General features: G+C 37.5%; 2 protein-coding genes across 2 annotated transcripts in view; one reads left to right on the forward strand and one right to left on the reverse strand.

Annotated features, from left to right (window-relative positions):
* LOC128075306 (cytochrome c oxidase assembly factor 6 homolog) lies at window positions 1–2,554 on the forward strand. Its single transcript, XM_052671914.1, has 3 exons — window positions 1–186; window positions 999–1,094; window positions 2,242–2,554. Exons 1-2 carry the CDS (start codon window positions 43–45, stop codon window positions 1,092–1,094), a joined length of 240 nt encoding a protein of 79 aa, XP_052527874.1. The 5' UTR covers window positions 1–42; the 3' UTR covers window positions 2,242–2,554.
* The window catches only part of TARBP1 (TAR (HIV-1) RNA binding protein 1), a 32,908-nt gene continuing 13,296 nt past the window's right edge, over window positions 1,997–21,608 (reverse strand). The window contains exons 13-30 of the mRNA XM_052671755.1: window positions 19,241–19,338; window positions 18,321–18,482; window positions 17,056–17,249; window positions 16,113–16,368; window positions 15,842–16,030; window positions 12,894–13,093; window positions 12,683–12,754; window positions 11,739–11,859; window positions 10,396–10,506; window positions 9,284–9,433; window positions 7,976–8,062; window positions 7,009–7,205; window positions 6,627–6,708; window positions 5,586–5,757; window positions 5,131–5,322; window positions 4,245–4,369; window positions 3,063–3,199; window positions 1,997–2,358 (exon numbers count right to left, since the gene is read on the reverse strand). Coding sequence (XP_052527715.1) covers window positions 2,193–2,358; window positions 3,063–3,199; window positions 4,245–4,369; window positions 5,131–5,322; window positions 5,586–5,757; window positions 6,627–6,708; window positions 7,009–7,205; window positions 7,976–8,062; window positions 9,284–9,433; window positions 10,396–10,506; window positions 11,739–11,859; window positions 12,683–12,754; window positions 12,894–13,093; window positions 15,842–16,030; window positions 16,113–16,368; window positions 17,056–17,249; window positions 18,321–18,482; window positions 19,241–19,338 — 2,711 coding nt within the window. The 3' untranslated portion in view covers window positions 1,997–2,192. The remainder of the gene's footprint in view (window positions 2,359–3,062; window positions 3,200–4,244; window positions 4,370–5,130; window positions 5,323–5,585; window positions 5,758–6,626; window positions 6,709–7,008; window positions 7,206–7,975; window positions 8,063–9,283; window positions 9,434–10,395; window positions 10,507–11,738; window positions 11,860–12,682; window positions 12,755–12,893; window positions 13,094–15,841; window positions 16,031–16,112; window positions 16,369–17,055; window positions 17,250–18,320; window positions 18,483–19,240; window positions 19,339–21,608) is intronic.

Raw genomic sequence — 21,608 nt, forward strand, 5'->3', positions numbered from 1 at the left:
CCGGGCGGCCGAGCGCGGGGCCGGCGCATCGTGGCAGGGATCATGTCGGCCCCAACCATGGAGGAGAGGAAAGCGTGCTGGGCGGCACGCGACGAGTTCTGGCGGTGCCTGGACGGGCACACGGAGGACGCGCCGCGGTGCGAGAAGCTGAGGCGGTCCTTCGAGTCCTTGTGTCCGCAGCAGTGGGTGAGCAGAGCGGCCGGCCCCGGGCGGGGCGGGCAGTGAGCGCGGGTCGGGGGCTTAAGGCCACAACCCCGCCTCTCTCACTCTGCGTCCGCGTCAGAGGTCGGTCCCTGTTCTGCCTCTGAGGTCCCTTCGAAGAGTGGAAGGCCGTACTGAGGTCTGCCAAAAATGCCTCTTCTCTAGGCTGAACGAGCCAACCTCCCTCAGCCTTCATAGCAGAGGTGCTCCAGCCCGCTGAGCAGCTTCGTGGCCTCTTCCGTAAAGCTGCAGTAGCTGCATGCCTTTCCTAGTTCTGCTGCTGGCCTGAGCTCAGGTTAAAAACCAGTGCCCAGTGGCTGCAATGCTTTGCAGGGGGCACTGGGTCTGGGAAAACATGGAAAAGGTGCTGGGCCGACCTGATAGCCACAGCTTCCCCTTACAGCAGTGAGAGGTAGAAGGCAAGGGTCTGCTTTTACAAGCATGAGGAGAAAGACAAAATCCTACTTCAGTTGGGTGTTTGACAAACACCCAAGAATGACAGAAGTGTTAGTTGAAAGGGACCTTAAAGCCCATCTGATTTTCACTCTATACTCTGCTCTCGTGAGGCCCCATCTGGAGTACTGTGTCCAGGTGTGGAGCCCCCAGTACAAGAAAGACAGAGAGCTGCTGGAGTGGGGCCAGAGGAGAGCCACAGAGGTGATCAGGGGACTGGAGCACCTCCCTATGAAGACAGGCTGAGGAAGCTGGGCTTCCCCCGTCCTGCTATCATGCTATTCTGACCCTTATTCTGCTAGTTTCTTAAACTGAAAATAAGTTTGTTTTTCCTTTTTCAACAGGTTAAATACTTTGACAAAAGAAGGGATTTTTTAAAATACAGAGAAAAGCTGGAATCTGAAGGGTTTCAACCTCCAGAAACTGCTGGAAAGTCTTAGGTACTGCGCTTATTGAAGTGCATCTACATAGCACAAGATCTGTGGCAGGAAGAAGCAGCCAAAAGCAACACATCCTTTGGAGTTCAAGAACTGGTAACCCATCCATCCTCCTAAAATGCAGAATGCTGCTCTTGCTGCAAGGCCTCACGTCTGCTGAAAAGAGATGGCCATGGACAACTTTTTCATAAATATGAGGCAAAGAAATACAGTGCAGGGCTGTTCACAAACTCCAGTCAATGTTCTGCAAGAATAAATGATTATGTGATAGCATTTACTTTTCTTTATATCACATGGACAACTGCTTTTTTCTTAAGTGGATCCACTTTCCCCAATAAAGCTTTTCCAGCTTTGCTTCCTTGTCAAAAGGGAGTAGTGATGGTATAAGTATCTAATTTATATTTGTCACTAGCCCGGTATTTTTAAGTACTTGAAAATATATCTTAAGGCAGATGTCAGTTTACAAAACAGCACCTATCTAAAAGACTTAATGCATCCCATCCATATAAGCTGTAACAGTCATCTTTCAGCCCACTTCTAAATAGGACAGTTATTTATCTCACATTATGGCCTTTTGTGTTATTTAGTGTTTATAATTACCTTACACTGAAGCAACTCCACTAAACAATAAGTTTGACCACAAAAGGCACTTAAATTTACTTATACTATGAAAAATTACCTGCACTGACCCCGCAGGTGCCAAAATGTATATCCCCTCTGGGTGCTGGAGACATTCAACAGTTCACTTCGTGTACAGGAAGCTTTGAAGCTTTGATTGTGGTTATCAGAAGGCACAGCTTGAGTTTCAAGCATGGCTGTCACAATCTAACTGCAGTAGAAATCCAGTAAAAATGCTGATGTTCACCAAGCAGTACTGTCACACACCACACACAGCCTAAACAGTGTTTATCACAATGCAAGTTTTATTTATGGAGGTAAAGTATTAAGGCATTTAAAAACCACTCTGAAATGCAGAAAATAAAACATGCAAAATGTAAGAATCCTCATTTGCCCTGAGTTGTATCTTTCTCTTTAGAACCCCATGCTGTAGCACCATAGGAAGCCACCTAGATATACTATAAGGCACAAAACTCTTGGCAGTTATTTCTGTTGTTTGTGCTTGATCACTTGTTGCCTTGTGTATTCCCAGATCAGCAGAGCTCCACTTACATGAACATTGAGTGACCGAATAATACCCTGCTGAGGAATTTCCACACAGACATCCAGGTGGTGAATCAGGTTTGCTGGGATTCCTTCATGTTCATTCCTAGTGAAGAAGAAACAGTGATTACGTCTGGGAGAAGACAGGTGTTCCAGAAAGCAGAAGATGTGAGAGTCACAATAGCAATGAAATACTGTTTGAAAAATTGTCAGCCCTTAAATATGAGCACAAGTTGTTACTTTTTGTAAAGCAATAATGTATTGCTGAAACAAAAATAAAACTGAATGGACAACATGAACAAGCTGGTAGGTAGGAAATCTGGTAGAGCACTTAATGTGTATTTCATTGTGCCAGCAATAGCTGAATGCCCAGCACTAGCACTCCCTCTCTGCCTTTGTTTTGAACCATCCATACACTGCAAAACCAGCCATAACTCAGCTGCCTACTTGTGCAGAGGTCGTGGTATGAGGGATTGTCAGGCTCACCAGTATCCTGCAATGTTTCACCTCTTCAGAACAAGCACATCAGAGGATACCAGATGTTTTCAGTAATTAAAACTATGCTTCTGATTAGAAGAGAACAAGGTGACTATGAGAACTACATTCTGAAGACATACTACATATCCATGGATACGATCAATACTTCCCATTCCTTAGCAAGCCAAACTCTTCGCTGTTTCCCCACTCACTTCCAGTTACAGTTTCACCAATAACACCTGATTTTCACATGATCAGACTGTGAGTAACATGGTAACAGAAAGGCATTTGGATGGATAGTAAGGGTGACTTATAAAAGGCACATGTTTTTACCCCAGCAATAACAGTGACTTCTCTGGAAAGCAATATTCTGTAAGATCATAACTTTTGGCTGTCTGCTCCACTCCAATAGCAGTGTAGCCTTCTGTCTTCTTCTGCTGTAAATAATCAACAAGCTGAGAGGGCTTCACCTGTCCAAAAGTAGGCAAATACAAAAATACTTAAGTAGTACCACTTGTAAGCTTCTGAGTTATTTAAATAAAGAAAAGCAATTTACTTGGACAGTTTTTATACTTAAATGAGTTTTATTGCCAAAGTTCTTCAGTGGTAGCATAAAAGGTACATAATGTCAGGAAAATTTACTCCATAAATGCTGTGCAATTTCTGTGCTTCTGACAGCTACAAGCCTTGACCAAGTTTATCTGAATGTAGAAGAATCACTTTTGCATGAAATGTTGCATGTTTGTTATTTAACCATGGAAAGCTCATCCCCAAACAATCTCACAGCATGTACTGCAGCTCACTTAGCTGTCTGACATGCCTGTATTACAACTTCTGATAGCTTCAAGTAAAGAATTTCTTACTTTTCTTCATCCAACTGTCTAAACTACATATTTGTTTTAGATTCCAATTTCTTCATGCAACAGAAGTTCTACCAGTGTGCCCCAGTTCAGAGATTAGGAATAAAAAATGCACTGCCTAAAACAGAATGCTGATGGACACACATTACAGCTGTACTGCTCTGGAAAAAGATGCTGGAAATAAACATCATGAATAAAGAAAAAATTGAGCTGATGTTTTTACATGACTTAACCATGGCTGATACAGAAAAACAAATTAATGAAGTATCACAACCATATTTTTGCACAAATATTAAAGATACTTCTTGAAATCATTTTTATAAGCTAGATAATCAGCTCTAAAAGCTTAGCACAATTTAGCTTCAGGCAAATTCAATGGCTGAGCAATGGACTAAGATCAATTAAGTGCTGTTTGACTTTTATAAGTAAACATTACATTCCAGTGCTGCACTTAATCACAACGATGTAAAGTTATAAAATTGTTATGAGGGTGACCCAAAGGTCGCTCCAAAATATTTTAAGTGTCAGAAATGACAGCAGGAGCTTGTTAAATAGGCTCATTTTTGCAGTAGGAAACAATAAGGTAGCAAACTATGCATCTGGATACACTGAAGGCTGCAGCAAACTTCTGAGCTGCTAAACAGTTTCCATTCACCTCGACAAGGGGGAGCCACTGCTCTGCAGAAACGCTCAGATGCTGGAACTGCTTGTCCTGCACGTAATGAAGGCTGCCAACAACTAGTGCAGATGCCCCAAATATCTCACTTGTACGGCATAAACCTACAATAGAAGAATTGAAGTGATTTTCGTATAGAAAACTCTATAAATGCTGAGCCAAGATATTTTAGCAAGTAAGAAGGGACAAAGAACATTAAAAAAAAAAAACCCAAAAAACAAAACACCCCTGCTATTTTAGCCCTCTGTTTTCAATCAGTTTCAGGTACTTTTTAGGTCCGTTTCAAAAGGTTATACCTTTTGTTCCATCTATCTTACCAGAAAGAAATGTTTAGTAAGTAAGCAGAAAGATGAAAATTGTAAGAGCTCTACATCTGGCAGCTTCTACACTGCTAATCACAGAGTAGTGGGTCACTACAAAAGCCTTGTTGGGAACAGACAGACATGGGCACAGCACATTTAAGCTCTAAATCCAGTACCAATTAAATGAAAGACTTGGGAGAATGACACAACGCCGCACTGCAGCACAGACAGCATCAGCTTGTGGGCCTATTTTTCTGACAACAGCAAGCACAACCTAATAAACTGCTGTAAATCACATGATTTACAGTGAAGTTCTACTTAATTAAGGCATGCCACATGTCAATATTATTATATTTCCTAATATAAACTACAGAATACTTCTGAAAAAGGTAACATTTCCCTTTGTTATGTTTTTGAAGGATAATCATCTCTTTCTCTGGGTAGTACTAAAATAAATTTCTAGTACCACCATACTGAACGTTATGTTTTCCACATTCATCCTTTCTAGCCAACTGTTCTCCAAGGTCTAAACTAGAAGTTCAAAAGCATCCATTCAAGCTTACCTCCTAAATTGGTAGGTTTATCAATAAGTGAAGCCACCACAATCAGTCTGCTGTTTGATTTACCCAGCTTAGCAGCACGGTCCTGCAATACCATTTCCAGGTCTGAAGTAGGAGTGCTATGTTTCCAGGGTATGATCTTTTTCTGAACATCAGTCCACTCTGTTTGGCCATCTGTGTCAACTGAACTTGAACCTCCAAAAACAAACATCAGTCATATGGATATCCAAGTAGTAGTGAACCTACTACTTCAGTATTTTATAAATGGTACTACCGTAGATAACATTCAAGTAATCTACTATTATTTTATGGTATATATTTTGCTCATACAGATTCAAGACTACTACAGCTGGATAGCATAAGGATCCTGTGCATGCTGAGTTCAGAGTAGTACAGAAATTTACAGCTATTTCAGCACAAACCAATATTACATTTAATATACATTAGCTGTATTTTACCTGTGTCTTGCTGAGACCAGTCACTTAGTTTTAGATCAAGAAGTTCAGCTCGAGAACGATACCACTGAAATGCTGGTGGCAAAGGAATGTCAGTGAACCTCTCAAATTTACAGAGAGAGATCCATTCATCCTCAGCAACTTCTGAAAGGCGTGGAAGAGTACAAAATATCGTCTGCAACGTAACAGCATTATTAGCATGGCAACACTCAAAGAAAGCAAAACAGATCGTTAACCTCCAGGCAACTTTATAGTGCACACCTTTTATCTGTCATTTTATAATCTCACTACTTGTGTCAGCCTTGTTTTTCTGGTTATTGTTAGAGACCTTTGCTGCCCAATTATGCTAAGTCACATCAAGCACTTAATTTTCAAAGAAATACCTCACAGAATATCAGTTTCCAGAAACAAAAGTAACCAGTCAGCTCCTTCTCTGAACCACAGCACTGCTTCTGCCAAAAACTGTCCCCCTTTTCACACTCATGTTTCTCTTCTATTTTAAATTGTATTCCCATCCCTTATTTTTATTTGCACTTATTATTTTTGCCTCCTGTCCAGCATTAATTCAGCTTTCAGTTATTTAACCTATAGTTTAAATTACAGCTGAAAAAGATGCTTGATACGTTACAGATCTTTATCCCACTCACACTTAAACAATTTAGTTCAGCAGTCTGTTGTTTTGTTGTATTTTTCCTAAGAACAGAAGCATCAAAAATTCTGACAACTGCGTGATTCAGGTCTATAGTTAGTAGCAGTAACTTTTCCAGACACAAATAGAAAACATGATCAACTCCTGCACAGATGGGCATGTTCATCATGCTTATCTTTTCCTGACTGACCTAGGTTTTTAGCACAAAATTAGAGAATTCGACTGTATTCTCGATGTAAAATCCATGACAATTAAGGTGAAATTATTTTTTTCAGAGTTTTAAATGAGTAATAATTGATCACTGCTTTCTCTACATTGGAGCAGACAAGAAAGTTAAAAATATACTTGCAAACTATGCAAATATGATGACAAACAATGGTGTTTTTTAGACTTGCCTCTAGACTGTAGTCCTCAAGTGGATGAAATGTTGCAAAGAAGAAATGGTCCTGGATTCTCTGCCAGTTTCTTCTAGCATTCCTGCAATTGCAGAAAGTAACGCATGATGCACAAATAAATAAATGCAACATATTGGATTTTTTTTAGTAGTTGGAAAATAAATGCTTTAACTGTTAAGGGCCAATTTTAAAGCCACAGCATTCAGGAAATAAGGTCCCTAAAGTCTCCAAATTCTAACAGAAGTCAGTCTGGCAATAGAGGGTATCTCATTTAGGTCTCACAAGGACACTCAACGCTAGCCGACAGCCTATAGCTGAGTGGCTTTTGGTTATCATAGACCATTATTAAAAAAAAACTGTAGGTCAAGAAGCTGTTACTAACCCTGTGCCATGCATGTTTTCCACTTGTTGAAGGCTCGATTCAATAACTGGTGACAGGGCTTCAAATTCTTCCACATCCAACATTCTGCACATACCCCAGATTTTTTTAAGTGCAACTAGTGCATAAAGTCTGACGCTGAAATTATGGTTGAAACACCACTGCAGAACTACCAGGAGGGCCTTCTTCACAATTGGCTTCTACAAAACAAAAGATTTTCATTTCCATTAAGTCTTGATGTATCATTTAGAAGAAGAGCAGTAAGTGGCCCAAGAAATTGGGTTCTTTCCTCTGGAAACAGACTTTCAGTCCAAAAGCTTTAACAGCATCTGTATGTGCAGATACATAATTTTGTTATTTCTGTTCACTAGGGCACAAACCTCCAAGCCCATGTGTGTTTTGAAAATACACCGACTTGCTTTAAAGATTATTATTCTGCACGTATGGAAACTTTCACATAACTTGCTGAACTTCTAGGGCTTAGGAAGCTTATCTTGCAAATGTATAGAATCATAGAATCACCAAGGTTGGAAAAGACCTCCAAAACAAAACAAAAAGCTTCCAAATAAAACAGAATCTAAAATTAATGTGGACTAGCTATTTCTAAAGAACTCCACAATGACTGTTGTTATGCTTCCAGGCTAGCTGAATCTCATTTCATGCAAATTAAGTAAGAACAAGGCAAAAAACAAACCCAGGTGCATCCACCACATGCTTAATTGAACTGGAGTAACTGTTCTAGAAAAACTCACAGGTAATCAAGGCCCTGTGTATCCAAAAACAGCTGCCATTTACCTAACATTCAGTAACAGAGTGTTACAGCCATAGCCTGAAGAGTTATTTTCCATATCAAAAGTTATCTGAGGAGGGAGTAAGTATTGAAACATTTTTGAAGACAAACAGCAAAAGAGGATTTTACTTGAGAAATTCAAGTTAAATGTGACTGAATAAACAATTTAATGAATCTTACCTTCTCCGAGGTATTTTGAAGAATGGTGTCAAAATGTGGTAACACTGATAAAAACGTACAGATGCTTGTTTTAAGCTTTTCTTCATCCTAAAGGAAAGAAGAACTCAACAGGTAAGAAATACACCTACATTAAATGTACCTACATGCTTTCACAGCAGGTTCTGTAGCCTCAGTATCTGTAGTTTTATATCAACACTTAAAATACTGTTTCCATAGCAAAGCTCACTAAAACACTGTCATCATATTAAAATCACATTTTTTCTGACAGCCTTCTTTTCAAAAACACATTAAAAAAAGCATGCAGCAGTACAAATGAACTAAAATTAAATCCAATCACTGTACTTCCCCTCAAAAAAAAAAAAAAAAAAAAAAAACCTAACAGCCACCCAACAAGACACAACAACCAACTTCCCACCTGGTTTAAAGATCTGTTTTCATAATGGCAGCTTCAAGCATTTTCTCATAAGGATGCTAAACACTTTTTATGACTGACAGTACAGTGAATTCTGTGCTGCTGCACCCAAACCATGCAGAAACTTCAAGAACCTTTCAATCTGAAGTGATCTCACTAAAAACAGACGTGTTGGATGTCCCTGAGGTATTTGTGTTAGACTGTACTGTTGTGAGATTTCAACTACAGAGAATTTTTAGATTGATTTGACCTTCCATGTATCAAAGAACACCAAATATACACTGAAATAGAGATTCGTCCCCTTTGTGGAGAAGAAAACAGCACACATTATTTGTGAGCAAAGTTGTCACGCAGGGTAGCATTGAATTCCTGCACCGTTTTGGGCAAAAAGAGAATATGCATTATTTAATATTTAAACTGTATATACACACACACATACAGTTTTCCAAATCTTTAGAATTTTTTAAAGTATCTTGTCCAATGGTTTGGCTTTTAAAAATACAATTACAGTACCACTGATGCTATCTGTATTTGATAAGGAAGACAACACGGCTCAACAACTGTTCTGAGTAGCAAGCTTCCACAGGGCTCCCTAAGCAATGCCTTCCTGTACAGTGGAGTTGGTGCAAGCACATGTTTATGTACTCACCTCAAATACACAATGCTAATATACATTCAAGACCATCAGAACAGGCTATTTATTATTCCTACAGGTCAAATCTTAAGGCTGATTACTTAAAATGTATCCAAAGACAAAAATGAAGCACTAGTGAGCCCATTCTGCAGTTAATCCTTTCCTGACTTTTGGGTATTATGTGCAAAATCTGCCCAAAACAAGACTTCATGTTTTTTTTTTGTTTAAATCACTCTAGGTGAATGCTGAAGTTCTTACTTACATAGCAAAAGCAATCCCAAAATTTATTGAGAAATTGGGGGTATTTATGTAGACTCAAGATAACAATCCATTCTATGAAGTACTTCACAGATGCTTGATTGTTACTAAATCCAGCCTGAAAGACTTTGTCAAGGATTCCACACAAGAAATTCTAAGGAAAAAAACACCACCACAATCACTTACTATAAGGTTAGAATAATTCCCATGCAGAAAAAATATTTTTTTCAGCTTTATAATATTAGAAATACTTTTGATAATCAAACAAACAAACAAAAAAATGTAGGACCTTCTAATTTCTTTATTATACAAGTTAACTAATGCAGGTAATACTCACAGGCAAAATGCTATAATCATGGCTGGGATCAGACAGTAAATTGCTATAGAAGCTCTGCTACAGCACAGGTAAGCTAAACAGAGCACACATTAGAAACACGTACCACATCATTCTCTAATCCTCGTATGGAAGAACTGAAGAAAAGGAGGTTTGGTTGATTTTCTTGTTTAAGCATACACTCCTCACAAAGCATACTTAATGTTTGTATTTTTAATTGATGCACGGAGACTACAAGAATGACCAAACTCGTGGACACAATAGTAATGTAAGATGACAGCACCACTAAGGAAGAACACGAGTCACCACTGCCCCAGTATCTCCTCGGTACCTGCTAACACTATTCATGCTGCCAATGAAAACTAGAAGCTGTATCTAACACCCACAGGGACTCTCAATTTCTCATGACTTTATGACAATTTACTTTTCAAACATTTTATTATGAGGATGCACTATGTGAAACTAGAACTTCTGAGTTCTCTGGATATTCACATAGAAGCATTTTTCCTAAATGAAAAGCTTGAAATCAGATGATGAGCAAAAAAGCCCTCCCTAGGCTCAACAACCCAGCCTTCATCCTTCACAAATGCAAGATCCAGGTTTCAGCGACCTCTAAAATGCATCAATCCAGGATTTCAAACTAAAAGAATGAAATTACCTGAAATTTATATGTCAGCCACAGAGATTAGATGTCCTTCATGCTCTGTTGCAAATTAATGCACTATTTCCCAGAAGTAGACTCAAAAAACACATTTTAAAGAATTTCAAGTGAAATGTAATACCTGTTCCAGCTTTGGAAGAAGAACGAGGAGTGTTTGCCATACCCGGTTTTTAATTCTATGCTGTAATGAGTTTGCATAATAGCGTGTTCTAGATCTGGACACCAGCTCATCCTGCGAGTAAATCAGAAGTATTATCACATATCCTTCATTTGAAATTAAAGACATGGAAACATATTCCACTGTACGTAAAGAGCAGCATCTATTGCACGGCTAGTATAGGCTTTATACGTGATGAGGACAAACAGGTTAGCCTCAGTAACAGAAAGAAATTTCGAGTCTTTTTCATGAGAGGCTGAGGAAATAGATAATCCACTCTGTATTTTTACTTAGGAGCATTAACATGTTAGGTACTGAGAATCTTCACAGAGCAGAAGGATGATGAATTTACGTAGGGCTGCACCTATTGTATATGAACAACTAAACTAATACTGGATAATCTGGAGAATGAAGAGTCAAGTTGTCACTTAGTTACAAGAAACCAGAACCGAATATCCTAGGCTCAGAAATCAATACACAAACTAAAGCATTTCTGCTGAACTCTAAATTTCAAAAGAGGGTTAATCATGATAGCCTGTAATTGTAAGAGAAGAGCCTGTAACTGCAGCTCTAGTTTTGGGACAGAAACTGATATTCAATTTGGTTTTTACAAATCTCAGATTAAAGTGCTTTTTTTTTTTTTTTTTTTTTTTAATTCACATGCTTAACATTCATATTTAAGAAATGAAATCTATTTTAAAGCTCAAGTCATGTTTTCCACTTGATCATATAATGCAAATACTGTCAGCTACTCTCTACTGGAGGGAATGAATAAAGAATCATCCGTTTCTTGTTCTTCAGAACAAAGTACAATACAACACTACCAGAATGCATGTGTTATGTAGTCAGTTACCAATGATTTTACGCTAGTGTCAGTACATAAGCAGTTATAACAGATGAAAATCAGACCCTGACCTTCTCCATTAATATGTTTTACAAAGGCCTTCTAAGGAGACAAAAAGATCTTGCTATTCCAAAAGTTGTTTGCAGTTGTTGAAGTGAAATGCAGCACTCTAAAATGCAGGCTAAAGGAAGGTTCTTCATGGATCAACAGCTACAATTTGGATAATACTCAGTGAAGCTAGAAGACCCCCCTACAAATTCAGAAATAGATCTGAAAGAGACTATTTTTACCACACATGTTTGGCTGAATTAAGCAGCTCTTGTCCTATAAGAACAAAAAAAGGTTCTCTCTCTTCACAGAGACTATACAAACAACTGTAAATATGCCCTTTCAGCTGCAATTACTTAGCATTTTAATGGTTGCATTAACATCACATTTATATACCAAGAGAAACAAAGCTTACTTTCTCAAGTAGTTTGATGACAATGTCTTCCATAAAGCTCTTATGCAAGATATTTGATCCATCCAACAAGCACAGAAATTTAATAGCACAAATCCGTACATAGTGATCGTCTCGGTTTGTACTGTAAGATATTAATTTAAAAGTCATATGTTTGGTTCAGACAGATTCTAAATTAAAAAACAGAAACAGTATCTGAGCATGCATATGATGTTCTCAATTGTGAGAAACACTGGGCCATGCAAGAAATTAAAGCTCATCTTCGACGATGGATGCATTTTGTCATTCAAGTAATGCCAAACAGACTGCCAATTTCTGAAAGGAACTGTTAACACTGTAAATAGGCTGGGAAATCTAGGAAGTGAAACTTAGAAGGCAAAACAAAGTAAGCAACCCATTTCTTCTGAAGAACCCTGTAGTCTTAGGGCTGTGGTGTTGCCTATAGCGAGATGACAGAACACGGAAATAACTCAAACCAGAATTCTGGGCCTGTCCATCACTGCTGATGAAGAAAACTGACCTCCTGTTAACTTGCCACTGCTTCTATGTACAGGTCTTTAATATGTCCTACAGAAACAGCAGACTCATTAAAAGGTTTGGTAAGTACTGTGCCTCAGTGCTGAGAAGTCAAACTCCAAATGTGGCCCCATTAATTAAACCCTATGTTTATTAATTGTCACTCCTGCAAAAATGAGCATGATAAGCTATCTGCATCCTAATGTGCTACTTTTATGAGGTGAAAAAATGAGGAAATAGTTACTTCAGTCCCCTTCAGTTTTAACAGATTTTCTTGAAAATACTTTCTATATTTGGTATTTGAATGTGATGTGACATCAATGCCTTTTACTTACGTTTCAAGTTACAGTTATACTAGTATCTTTCCTTACGCTGTAATCAGCATCAGCAGTAATTAAGATAATTCACACTCAACATTGTAAGACACATACCTCTCAGTAACAACATTTGCTGCACAATTTTCTCCAAGATTTTCTATGAAGGCATGCACATCCTGAATAAGTCTTCTCAGAAGAAAGAAGAAAAAAGCAATCAAGTTTGCAGAAGAGCATAGAAAATAAACTGCTTTCTTTTAATTTTTGTGAAGAGCACAAAATTAGAACAAATAATCATGCACGTGGACCTGATGAATTGTTTTTATACCTTTGATCTCTCCTAAAAACAGTTCCGAAGACACAGCCCTCGATGATAAGTTCACAGTAATTCCCAGCATTTAAGAAAGGATTTCTCACAGAGCTTCTGTTACCACAAGTGGGAAGTATCCATGATTGACAACAATGACTAAGGACTACATTGAAGACTCCAGTTTTTGTAGTGGACATATCTATGAGCTTGAGTATTATCTGAAAAGAAACTGAAGATTAAAAGTCTTCATTTCCACAAAAGCTAGTATTACAGTAAACTACTGCAAAGTATTTTTTTTAACTAAAAGAGAGGAGATTCAGGTTAGATGTTAGGAAAAAATTCTTTACTTAGAGGGAAATGGCACAGTTGCCCAGAGAAGCTATGGGTGCCCCATTCCTGAAGGGGCTCAAAGCCAGGTTGGATGAGGGCCCTGGGCAGCCTGAGTTGGTGGGTGGCAGCCCTGCCCATGGCAGGGGGCTGGAACTGGGTGGACTTCAAGGTCCAACCTAAGCCATTCTGCCATTCTACAACTGCAGGCATGATCCCCTCCTGCACCTGAGATTCCCTTAGGTTAATGTTGTTTTGAACTGATTTACAGTTCTCTGCTTATACTCGCAGGTGAACGGGTAACAACTGACCCAATATGCTTATGTTAAAAAGAAGATCAAACAAATGGTGATACAAATCTAAGCAGACTTTTCACAAATCTCCTGGGAACTGCAACAAACGCACCTGGGCTTACTTTAATGAGTACAAAAAAACTTGTGCTTTCAAATTAATTCATACCTATTTAGAAAAAAAATTATGCAGTCTTTTTCCCCTCGTGTATCTACATCACTAGTTCTCTTTAATGAGGATTATATCCATGTTGAAGTTCATGTTTGTATGTGAGAAATTTAGGAAATTTGATTTTTAGCACAATTAACATTCACATAATTACAAGGTAAAAGGAAAAAAAGCAGCAGAAGAAACAAAGCTTAGAATCACAGTACTTTGGGCACCTCTGCAGAAGACCGGTATATAGCAGTACTTCCTTTTTGGTTCAAAAGTTTCCCTTGTTATCACCCCCTCCATTTATTAAGAAAAGACAGTGCACTGTGAAAGACAAAATTACAGTTCTGTAGCCAATCAGTATCAGACAGTTTCATTTTTTTCCTGTCTCTTTATCTAAAACTAAAACAGCCGTTGCACAAGGCAAAAAAAGGCTGCTGAGGAGTGGGATAAGAATATATGTAAGTAGACACTTGCTTGGGAACTTTATCTTCATTTTCTTTTGAAGGGGCAAGAAGGTGGCTCAACCAGATGCCCTTTGCTGAATACAGGATCTTCATTACCACCTGATGCCTGTTGCCATGGTATGCCCCACTGCAGACAATGGGATAGCTGTCATGGAGACTCAAGACTCAACACTGGCAAAATAAACCTGACTTAATCATAATGTCTGAAATACTAATGCTGAAGTTAAGATGGTAATTCTTAACATTAAGGAAAAAAACGAGAACAACAAAGAAAAGTAAGCTAGCTACAGCTCAGCTGCCACATACAATGGCCAAATAATCATTAAAAGACAAACCTCACAAATTTCTAGAACTTGGAGATATTTACCTATCTCCATACACACATTATTTTGGTTTGGGTTCACATTAAGACTACAAATGCATAACATTATTTACTGCTTAGAACAGATGACAGCAATGTTCATTTCAAGAAAGTGAGCCAAAAATAAAGCTTATACATTATTTATTGGTCACAAATATGAGTTTGACATCAGGACACAACTCAAGACAAAACTGCAATCTGATCTAGTGTAACTTCTGTGCTAAGTGAAAAGCAACAAAATACAACAATACTAAGCAAACATATGTATGGGTAACTAATTTATGAAGTACTAATGCTCTGGTAAATGTCTTTACAGTCACTGTGAGCTGCTCTGCACAAACATTTATTTACTGGCCTGAGGAAAAGCAATCAAAAAAACAACAACAAAAAACCCACATGAAGTGTTATTTAAGAAATAAGTATCCTATGCCTTCCCAAGATTAATCAACATCCCAATAAATGAATACAGGGACTCAAAATGAAAGAAAAAACACCATGACAAAGGAAAGGACTTCCGAGGTACATAAAACTATGTGCATTTATTAAAAAAAAAAAATACTGGAATTCTTTGTCTTCCAAAATATGGAAGCAGTTCTATCACCCAGTTTTAAACTCAATTCTAAGGTGACAATACTTTTTATTGCTTCTTACACCTGGACACTTAGCGGGGAAAAAAAGCAGCACTGTAAAAAAAAGCAGTTAAACGATCCCTTATTTAATAGCATCTACTTAAGTTTTAAAGGGCTGTGATGTTCCATCTAAGAAAATATTTTCTTATAGGCTCTTAGAAAAATTTCCCAAAATAACAACAGCTTCTGCCAGTGCAGGTGAAATACAAAAATACAGAGAAAGTGCATAATGCAAGTATAATTCAAAGAGCAAAAAACTCCACATTTTACTGAATGTAGAAGTCTAAAAAAGTGAAAAGCTTTTCTTCTTCTGTGTTACAAGAACAAACAATAGATATGTAGAGTCTTTTATTTATAAGCCTTTACTCTGAAACTGCTCAAGCAGTGAAAAGCTAGCAATATTTTAAAAACATGCACTTTGATCTTTTGATTGTATTGCACTGCAGATTCCCTTTAATTGTTTTCTTCAATAGTGGAAGAGAAAAAGCTGGCTGAACATGAAGGTTTCACAGGTCTTTTTACTTTCTCACAGAATAGAGCTAACACTGCTCTATGCTTCAAGTTCCATTTGTTTATCCTCAACTTAATTCTCAGATCTTGATCTCTTATCAAACTAGTTTCTTTTAGAAAATGAAAAAAAATCACCACAAATGCTGAAGAGGAAATGAAAAGTAAACTGAAATTTATCTCGATCTGAAAACATACGTTTATTTCTCACAACAGGGTTCTTGAACTGACCTCTTTTATCTTGGCATATGCTGGGCCCTTCGCGCTTACAGCAGCAGTTAGAACCTCATTATCAAAGATGAACCGAACAAAAGCTTTCAGATTAGACCAAAATATTAGCTGTGTATTGCTCAAAGAGGATATGATTTTCCAAGCCAAATCGAATGCTTCTATGCAGAGAGACTCCTGTAAGCTCAGAAGCTGAGAAGAAAAAGAAGAAATGCGTTAAATTTGACAAAACAAACACACCTAAATAGTATCTTGCAGTTGTTTCATCTTTTACCTTGGGAACAAGGACTTTCATGCAGTCAAACACAGGTAAAACGTGGTCTGAAGGAAGAATAGTTAGGGCTTCCAGTGCAGACCCTAGAATTTCTTTTGATCTTTGAGCAGTGAACAACAACAGTTCTGAAGTTCCTTCTTCATACTCTTGAGCCAACACTGGAAGTTTATTTAAAACAAAACGCAGGCAAATCCACTGGTCACGTACATAGCGTGCAACAATTCTTCCCCATCCCTGAGATGTTTCCTCACATAAGCTGCAAAAACAAAAAAACCAAACTTCTTAAGCACGCGTTGTATTTAATCATTGCACACATTCCTATCTGTCATAAGCAGAAGACACTCAAATTTTCACAGGTTAAAGGGGAGATTGGGCAAAATCCGGAAAAGAAATCCAAAAATAAAGTTTCCTGAACACAGAAAAATCAGTCCTGAGCTCAGGTTGTCCCATTAGTTACAGATTTCTGGAAGAGAATTCAGGACAAACATGACCACATGCTTTCTGCACTTTTACATTTCTCAAGTACTTGCTTTTTGACCCTGCAGCTTGCTCTAGATTTCCCTCCCTTTCCCAACTGTAAATAATTTCTTTTTAAACAGACTTGTGCACATGCTATGGCTTTGCCCAGTGTACAGATAGGTAAGGTGGCCTAAGTATCAGCAACATTCAAAGCTGGCTCTGGTTACACAGTACTAGAAAAGTTAAGTACTTCAACAGCATTGAACTGTTAGAGCACTTTGGTCTGAAATATTATGGCCACTTCAATGCTCTAGAACAAGAACAAAGAGAGAAAAGCAACTGAAGGAATAATTTTTGCTCACAATTCTTCATTTTTATCTTGGTACAAATTATCAAAGAAAAAAACAAACAGCATCTTAATCACTGTTCTACTCTCTAATCAAATTTGCTCTGGACTATTACTTAATCAGCATCACAAACGTACCCACTTTTTTCTTCAATGTAAGATGGTTTCTTTAATACTTCATTAAACTGGGAAGAGGCAGCAAATCTCTTCAGAGCACCCACACAAGGCAGATCTTCAAGATGTGCTTCAGGTTTCTGATCCACTAGCTCACAAACTACTGTGAGTGAGGCTATGCTAGTTACTTTTTTTATTTGTTCCTTAAGCTTCAACTCCTAATAAGACCAAATTAAAAAAAAAAAAAAAAAATCAAACATGCACCCATTTCTTCTCTAACTCAAATAACCAACTGATACATGAGGAAACAAAAGTATCTTTAGAAAAATATTGTCAACGAGCATATGGTTTCCTAATATTATTAAAAACTCATTCTTGTTTAAGGATCTGCATAATACTTTTAGCTGTCCAGAGCACAGAAAACATTTCCCCATCTGAATTGCTCAATACTGGATTTTTTTTTCTACTTAAATAAACCTGAACCTAAAATGTACTATATATTATGAAAACATAATTGTCACTGAATTCAAAGAAAGTTTGTAGAGGCCCCACTGAACACTGGCTGAATTAGAGAATGTTTATTTTAAAACTAATGGAGTAAGTATTATAATTCATATAGTAAGGTAAGAAAGTTCTGTTCTTTCTTAGAAAAGTAACCCTGGCAAATCCAATCTTTACGATCTTTTTACTGTGCTATTAACTGTTCTTGATGAATAATTCAACACAAGAAATAGCAAAGACTAGAACTAGTACTTGCTGGGCAGTATAATCTCCTCCTTTTAAATGATAATAATGATTCTTTACTTTCTGAAAATATATTTCAGATATAGTAGCCTAATACAGCTATAGGACAAGGAACAACACAACAAAAGTCAAAGCAAGACAGGGTTCTAGAATGTCTTTTCCACTGCATGTTCAAGCTAATGCTGTGACACGCCAAAGGCGATTTCATTTAGATATAACTTCCCAGGAAAATCCAGTTCATATTTGAGGAAAAAGCTTTTGAATACATTTAGCCCATTACAGTCAACTACAGTTTTCAATTAAGTTTCACCAACTACTTTTAAAAAGTAATGTAAGAAAACAAAACCTATTAAAAATCCTAGGTACAAATATTTTATGTTGACACAATGCTGCCAACTAATCAGACATGTTGGGAAGTATATACATACACACATATTACACTGTCTTATAGTTATGATTATAATTTCATGTATCTGTATTAATCAATAACCACTGTCTCATTTACTTTGTATCGGTATTTACTGCTCTAAGTAATACTGAAGTACCTCTGCAGAATTTGTTCCCTGAAAATTATGAATAGAGGCATTAGTCAGGGATGAGATGAAATTCTTGACAGTTGTTAACTTCTTTGAGCTGAGTTGCAAGCACAAGTTCACAATCTCTGGAACTAAAGCTAAGTATAGGTCACAACGATCCAGGTCACTGACCTACAAAAGAGGATACAAAGGTAAACTGAAGTAGTAAGAGGAAGAACCAAACTGAAAACAGAAAAATAATGTCAACAGCAATAGTGCACGGAAAACAGCAGCAGTCACTGCAGCTGAACAACTTTATTATTATTTTTTAAACTCAAGGAACTGTATGACAAACAAAAAAATCCTTTCATTTTAGTAGCAGCACCTTTGCAATTTCACCATCTTTCAGACTTGGAAATTCTGATTCAACTCTAGCACTTGCTTTGATGCAGTACAACTTTTCTTATCCTTCTTCTGTCACACTTGCATTTTGGGGATTGCCTATCAACCTTTCTTCCTTCTTTCACACTTCCCTTTCTCAGAAAGACTATGAAAAGTATAAATTGAAAGCAGTCTGGAGCCCCAGGCTTCTGTCCTTCACTTTTGCAGAAACAGGCACCTGTGTTATTGATACTGCACTGTTCTCTCACAGACTTCACTTTTTTTTTTTTTCCATTTCACCAAACACAAGCAGCAACTCTGACTTCTATTATCACATCTGAACATTTTTTCCATATAAATTCCTTTACAAATTCTACATCAGCTTTCTTTCCTAAACTCACTTTTCGTCAAATAATACATAACAGTGCCTATCAAAAAAAAAATACAAAAGTGTTTCTAAGCAAATGGACTTTTTAGGCATTAACAAATTTGATATGATAACTCAGACAATGGTAAATCAAATTACCAAGCAACACCACACCAAAGGAAGCCTCCTAATAATTACTTACTGTCCTTAACTCATTTGCAGTAAGCCGCCGGAGTATGAATTCAAGAATACTCTCCACAGGTGTCACTAAAGATTTCCAGATAAAAAACAGTACCTCATCTGTGTGAAAAGCAGAATAAATATATTAGCACAAGGTAGTATGCTTTCTTAAACAAATGGCACCATTCAGACTTAAGTTACAGTGCTGATATTTTATAGTACTAAGTATTCAAATACCTGCGAACGCTTTAACATAGCTCTGTGCTTTTAGTGGCACAAACCAGAGTCCCAAGAATCAAGCCAGGTGATACACTTTCCTTGGATTTAACAAGAATTAGATAACAAAACTGAAAACACACATCCACATGGAACCCAAAGACCAGAGTGCTATTTTCCAGTTCTTAATGCACACTCATTCTGGTTCCATCCCTGTGCACAAACACCTTACTGGTGAACTTACTCCTTAATAAAGAAACAAAGTCTCTACATCCAGCAACTCACTGTAACAAAAATGCAGCTATTCCCTTCTAATGCCCACAGAAGTTAAAATGGCATGGCTTTTGTCTGCTTTCAAAGTGTTTGGAGGTAATTGAAATTTGCATAGAGACCAATCCTAAAAGATTTTGATCTCTTGGCTTAACATCACAGAAGGTTATTACACAAAACAGAGTACTTTCTCTTAGAAAAGGCTGGACTCCACAAATATACTGCAAAATATAGCATTTCACAAACAAAAAGACAGGTTCATTACACAAAGAAAGCAGGTGCCCCTGGTAAAGCATACTTATCCACAAACACACTTAGATCTGAGTTCCGGAGGGTTTGGGCTAGCTGCAAATGAAAGCCAAATAAATGAAGTATCAATATGCACATGCAGCTACAAACCTCTGCACAATTGTCCTGTTCTAAAGACAGAAGTCATTAGTTTCTGTATTCAGAAGAATTACTCAGAGGTTACATCTGTTGTTTTGGTTTTTTTTTTTGGTGCTGACCTTCAATTACATTTAATGTAGCAACATTTTTGCAGACCTTCCAGAAGGTGAAAGTGTAACGATGCATTTCCAGAAGTTCCAAATCAATACTGAGCTTACCTTCAATGCTCCATGTTAGAATAGCTTATTGGGCTGCATTTCTGATGCTTTATTTGTATAGAACCAGCAGGTTAAACATCACATTATTAACATCTCATCACTTTTTCTAAAAGTGATTTAAGCTTCACATCATTATAAAGCATTATGCAATTAAAAACAGAAATTCCTCAGATAAACGCTTAATAAAACAAAATCCATTTCACTGTCAGTGGCTCTCTAACAGTATTACAAACAATAAATAGCAAACAGCAGAAGCAGTGAAGTCTGCATAGATGATAAGACCTCTGGAAAAACACTGCTGCTTTCAGGACATGTCTAGCCCCGTTATAGCATTCCTAAGTAAAAAATATTCAAATTGTTATTATTTTTGTTTTACAAGTTTATAAAATCCCTTTTTCCTTCCCTCCCATTTTCTCTTGTTCCCATAATTGCTCACCTCATTTTTAATCAACTTAGCAGCAAAACTTCTGTATTCTACAGTATTATATCCCACCCCCCAATACATCCAGTTCACAACTCAAGAAACAAGATTTAATACTTGTCTCTCCTGTGCAAGATGGAAAAACATTAAAATTATAGGAAATGATGTAGGAAAAACAATCCTTGTTTATCTTAACACAAAATTACAAGTCCAACTCAGAAGGGTCCTGATCTATCGGGGCATTCAAAAGGAGGCAAACACCGTGATGCTCAGCCTTGCAACAGCTTAAGAACTCCAGCAGCAGAACATGAAATACTAAGTTGGGCATCTAAATTTCCAAAGAAGAAGCAACTGACTGCACCTACCCTAGAAAACACAGAGGCAGATAAAGAAATGATTTACAGAACAAAATACTAAAAACATGAACTGCAAAACTCACATAATTAGCACTCTACATTTCAAATAGCTGCAAGTTTTTTTGGAGGAGAGGGGGAAGGGAGCTGACTGTATAAAGCACTTAAAATAAGGTTTTGCATTTACTTCAGGTCTGCATTAAAACATCTTTACAAAATCTGGATGCAGAATACCAATCATTTTTCTCCCCATATTAGAGTGTAGATACTCAGACACTGCTCTAAAGATACTCTCATATTGCATTTTATAAATAAGACACTGAAAAATAATATGGAGAGGATGAAAAAATCCACCAAGTTTCATCCTGTTCAAGTTTAGCATCCTAACCATGAAAATTATATTGCAATTCCTCACTCTCAGGAAGATACAGTCTGGTTACAAACTGACAAAGCTTTATCAGAAGGAGCTGTAAGGCTCCACAGTTGCTAAAGTCCATGGCTACAAGTTAAGATGTTCAGCCAGTG

The sequence above is a fragment of the Tympanuchus pallidicinctus genome, unplaced genomic scaffold (assembly GCF_026119805.1).
Source record: "Tympanuchus pallidicinctus isolate F22 unplaced genomic scaffold, pur_lepc_1.0 scaffold1, whole genome shotgun sequence".
NCBI lineage: Eukaryota > Metazoa > Chordata > Aves > Galliformes > Phasianidae > Tympanuchus > Tympanuchus pallidicinctus.

What these genes read in the sequence shown, in the direction of transcription:
- LOC128075306 (XM_052671914.1), top strand. Translation starts at nt 43, where the DNA reads ATGTCGGCCCCAACCATGGAGGAGAGGAAAGCGTGCTGGGCGGCACGC. An exon ending in CCTTGTGTCCGCAGCAGTGG is followed by an intron (nt 187 to 998) that starts GTGAGCAGAGCG and finishes CTTTTTCAACAG; the next exon opens with GTTAAATACTTTGACAAAAG.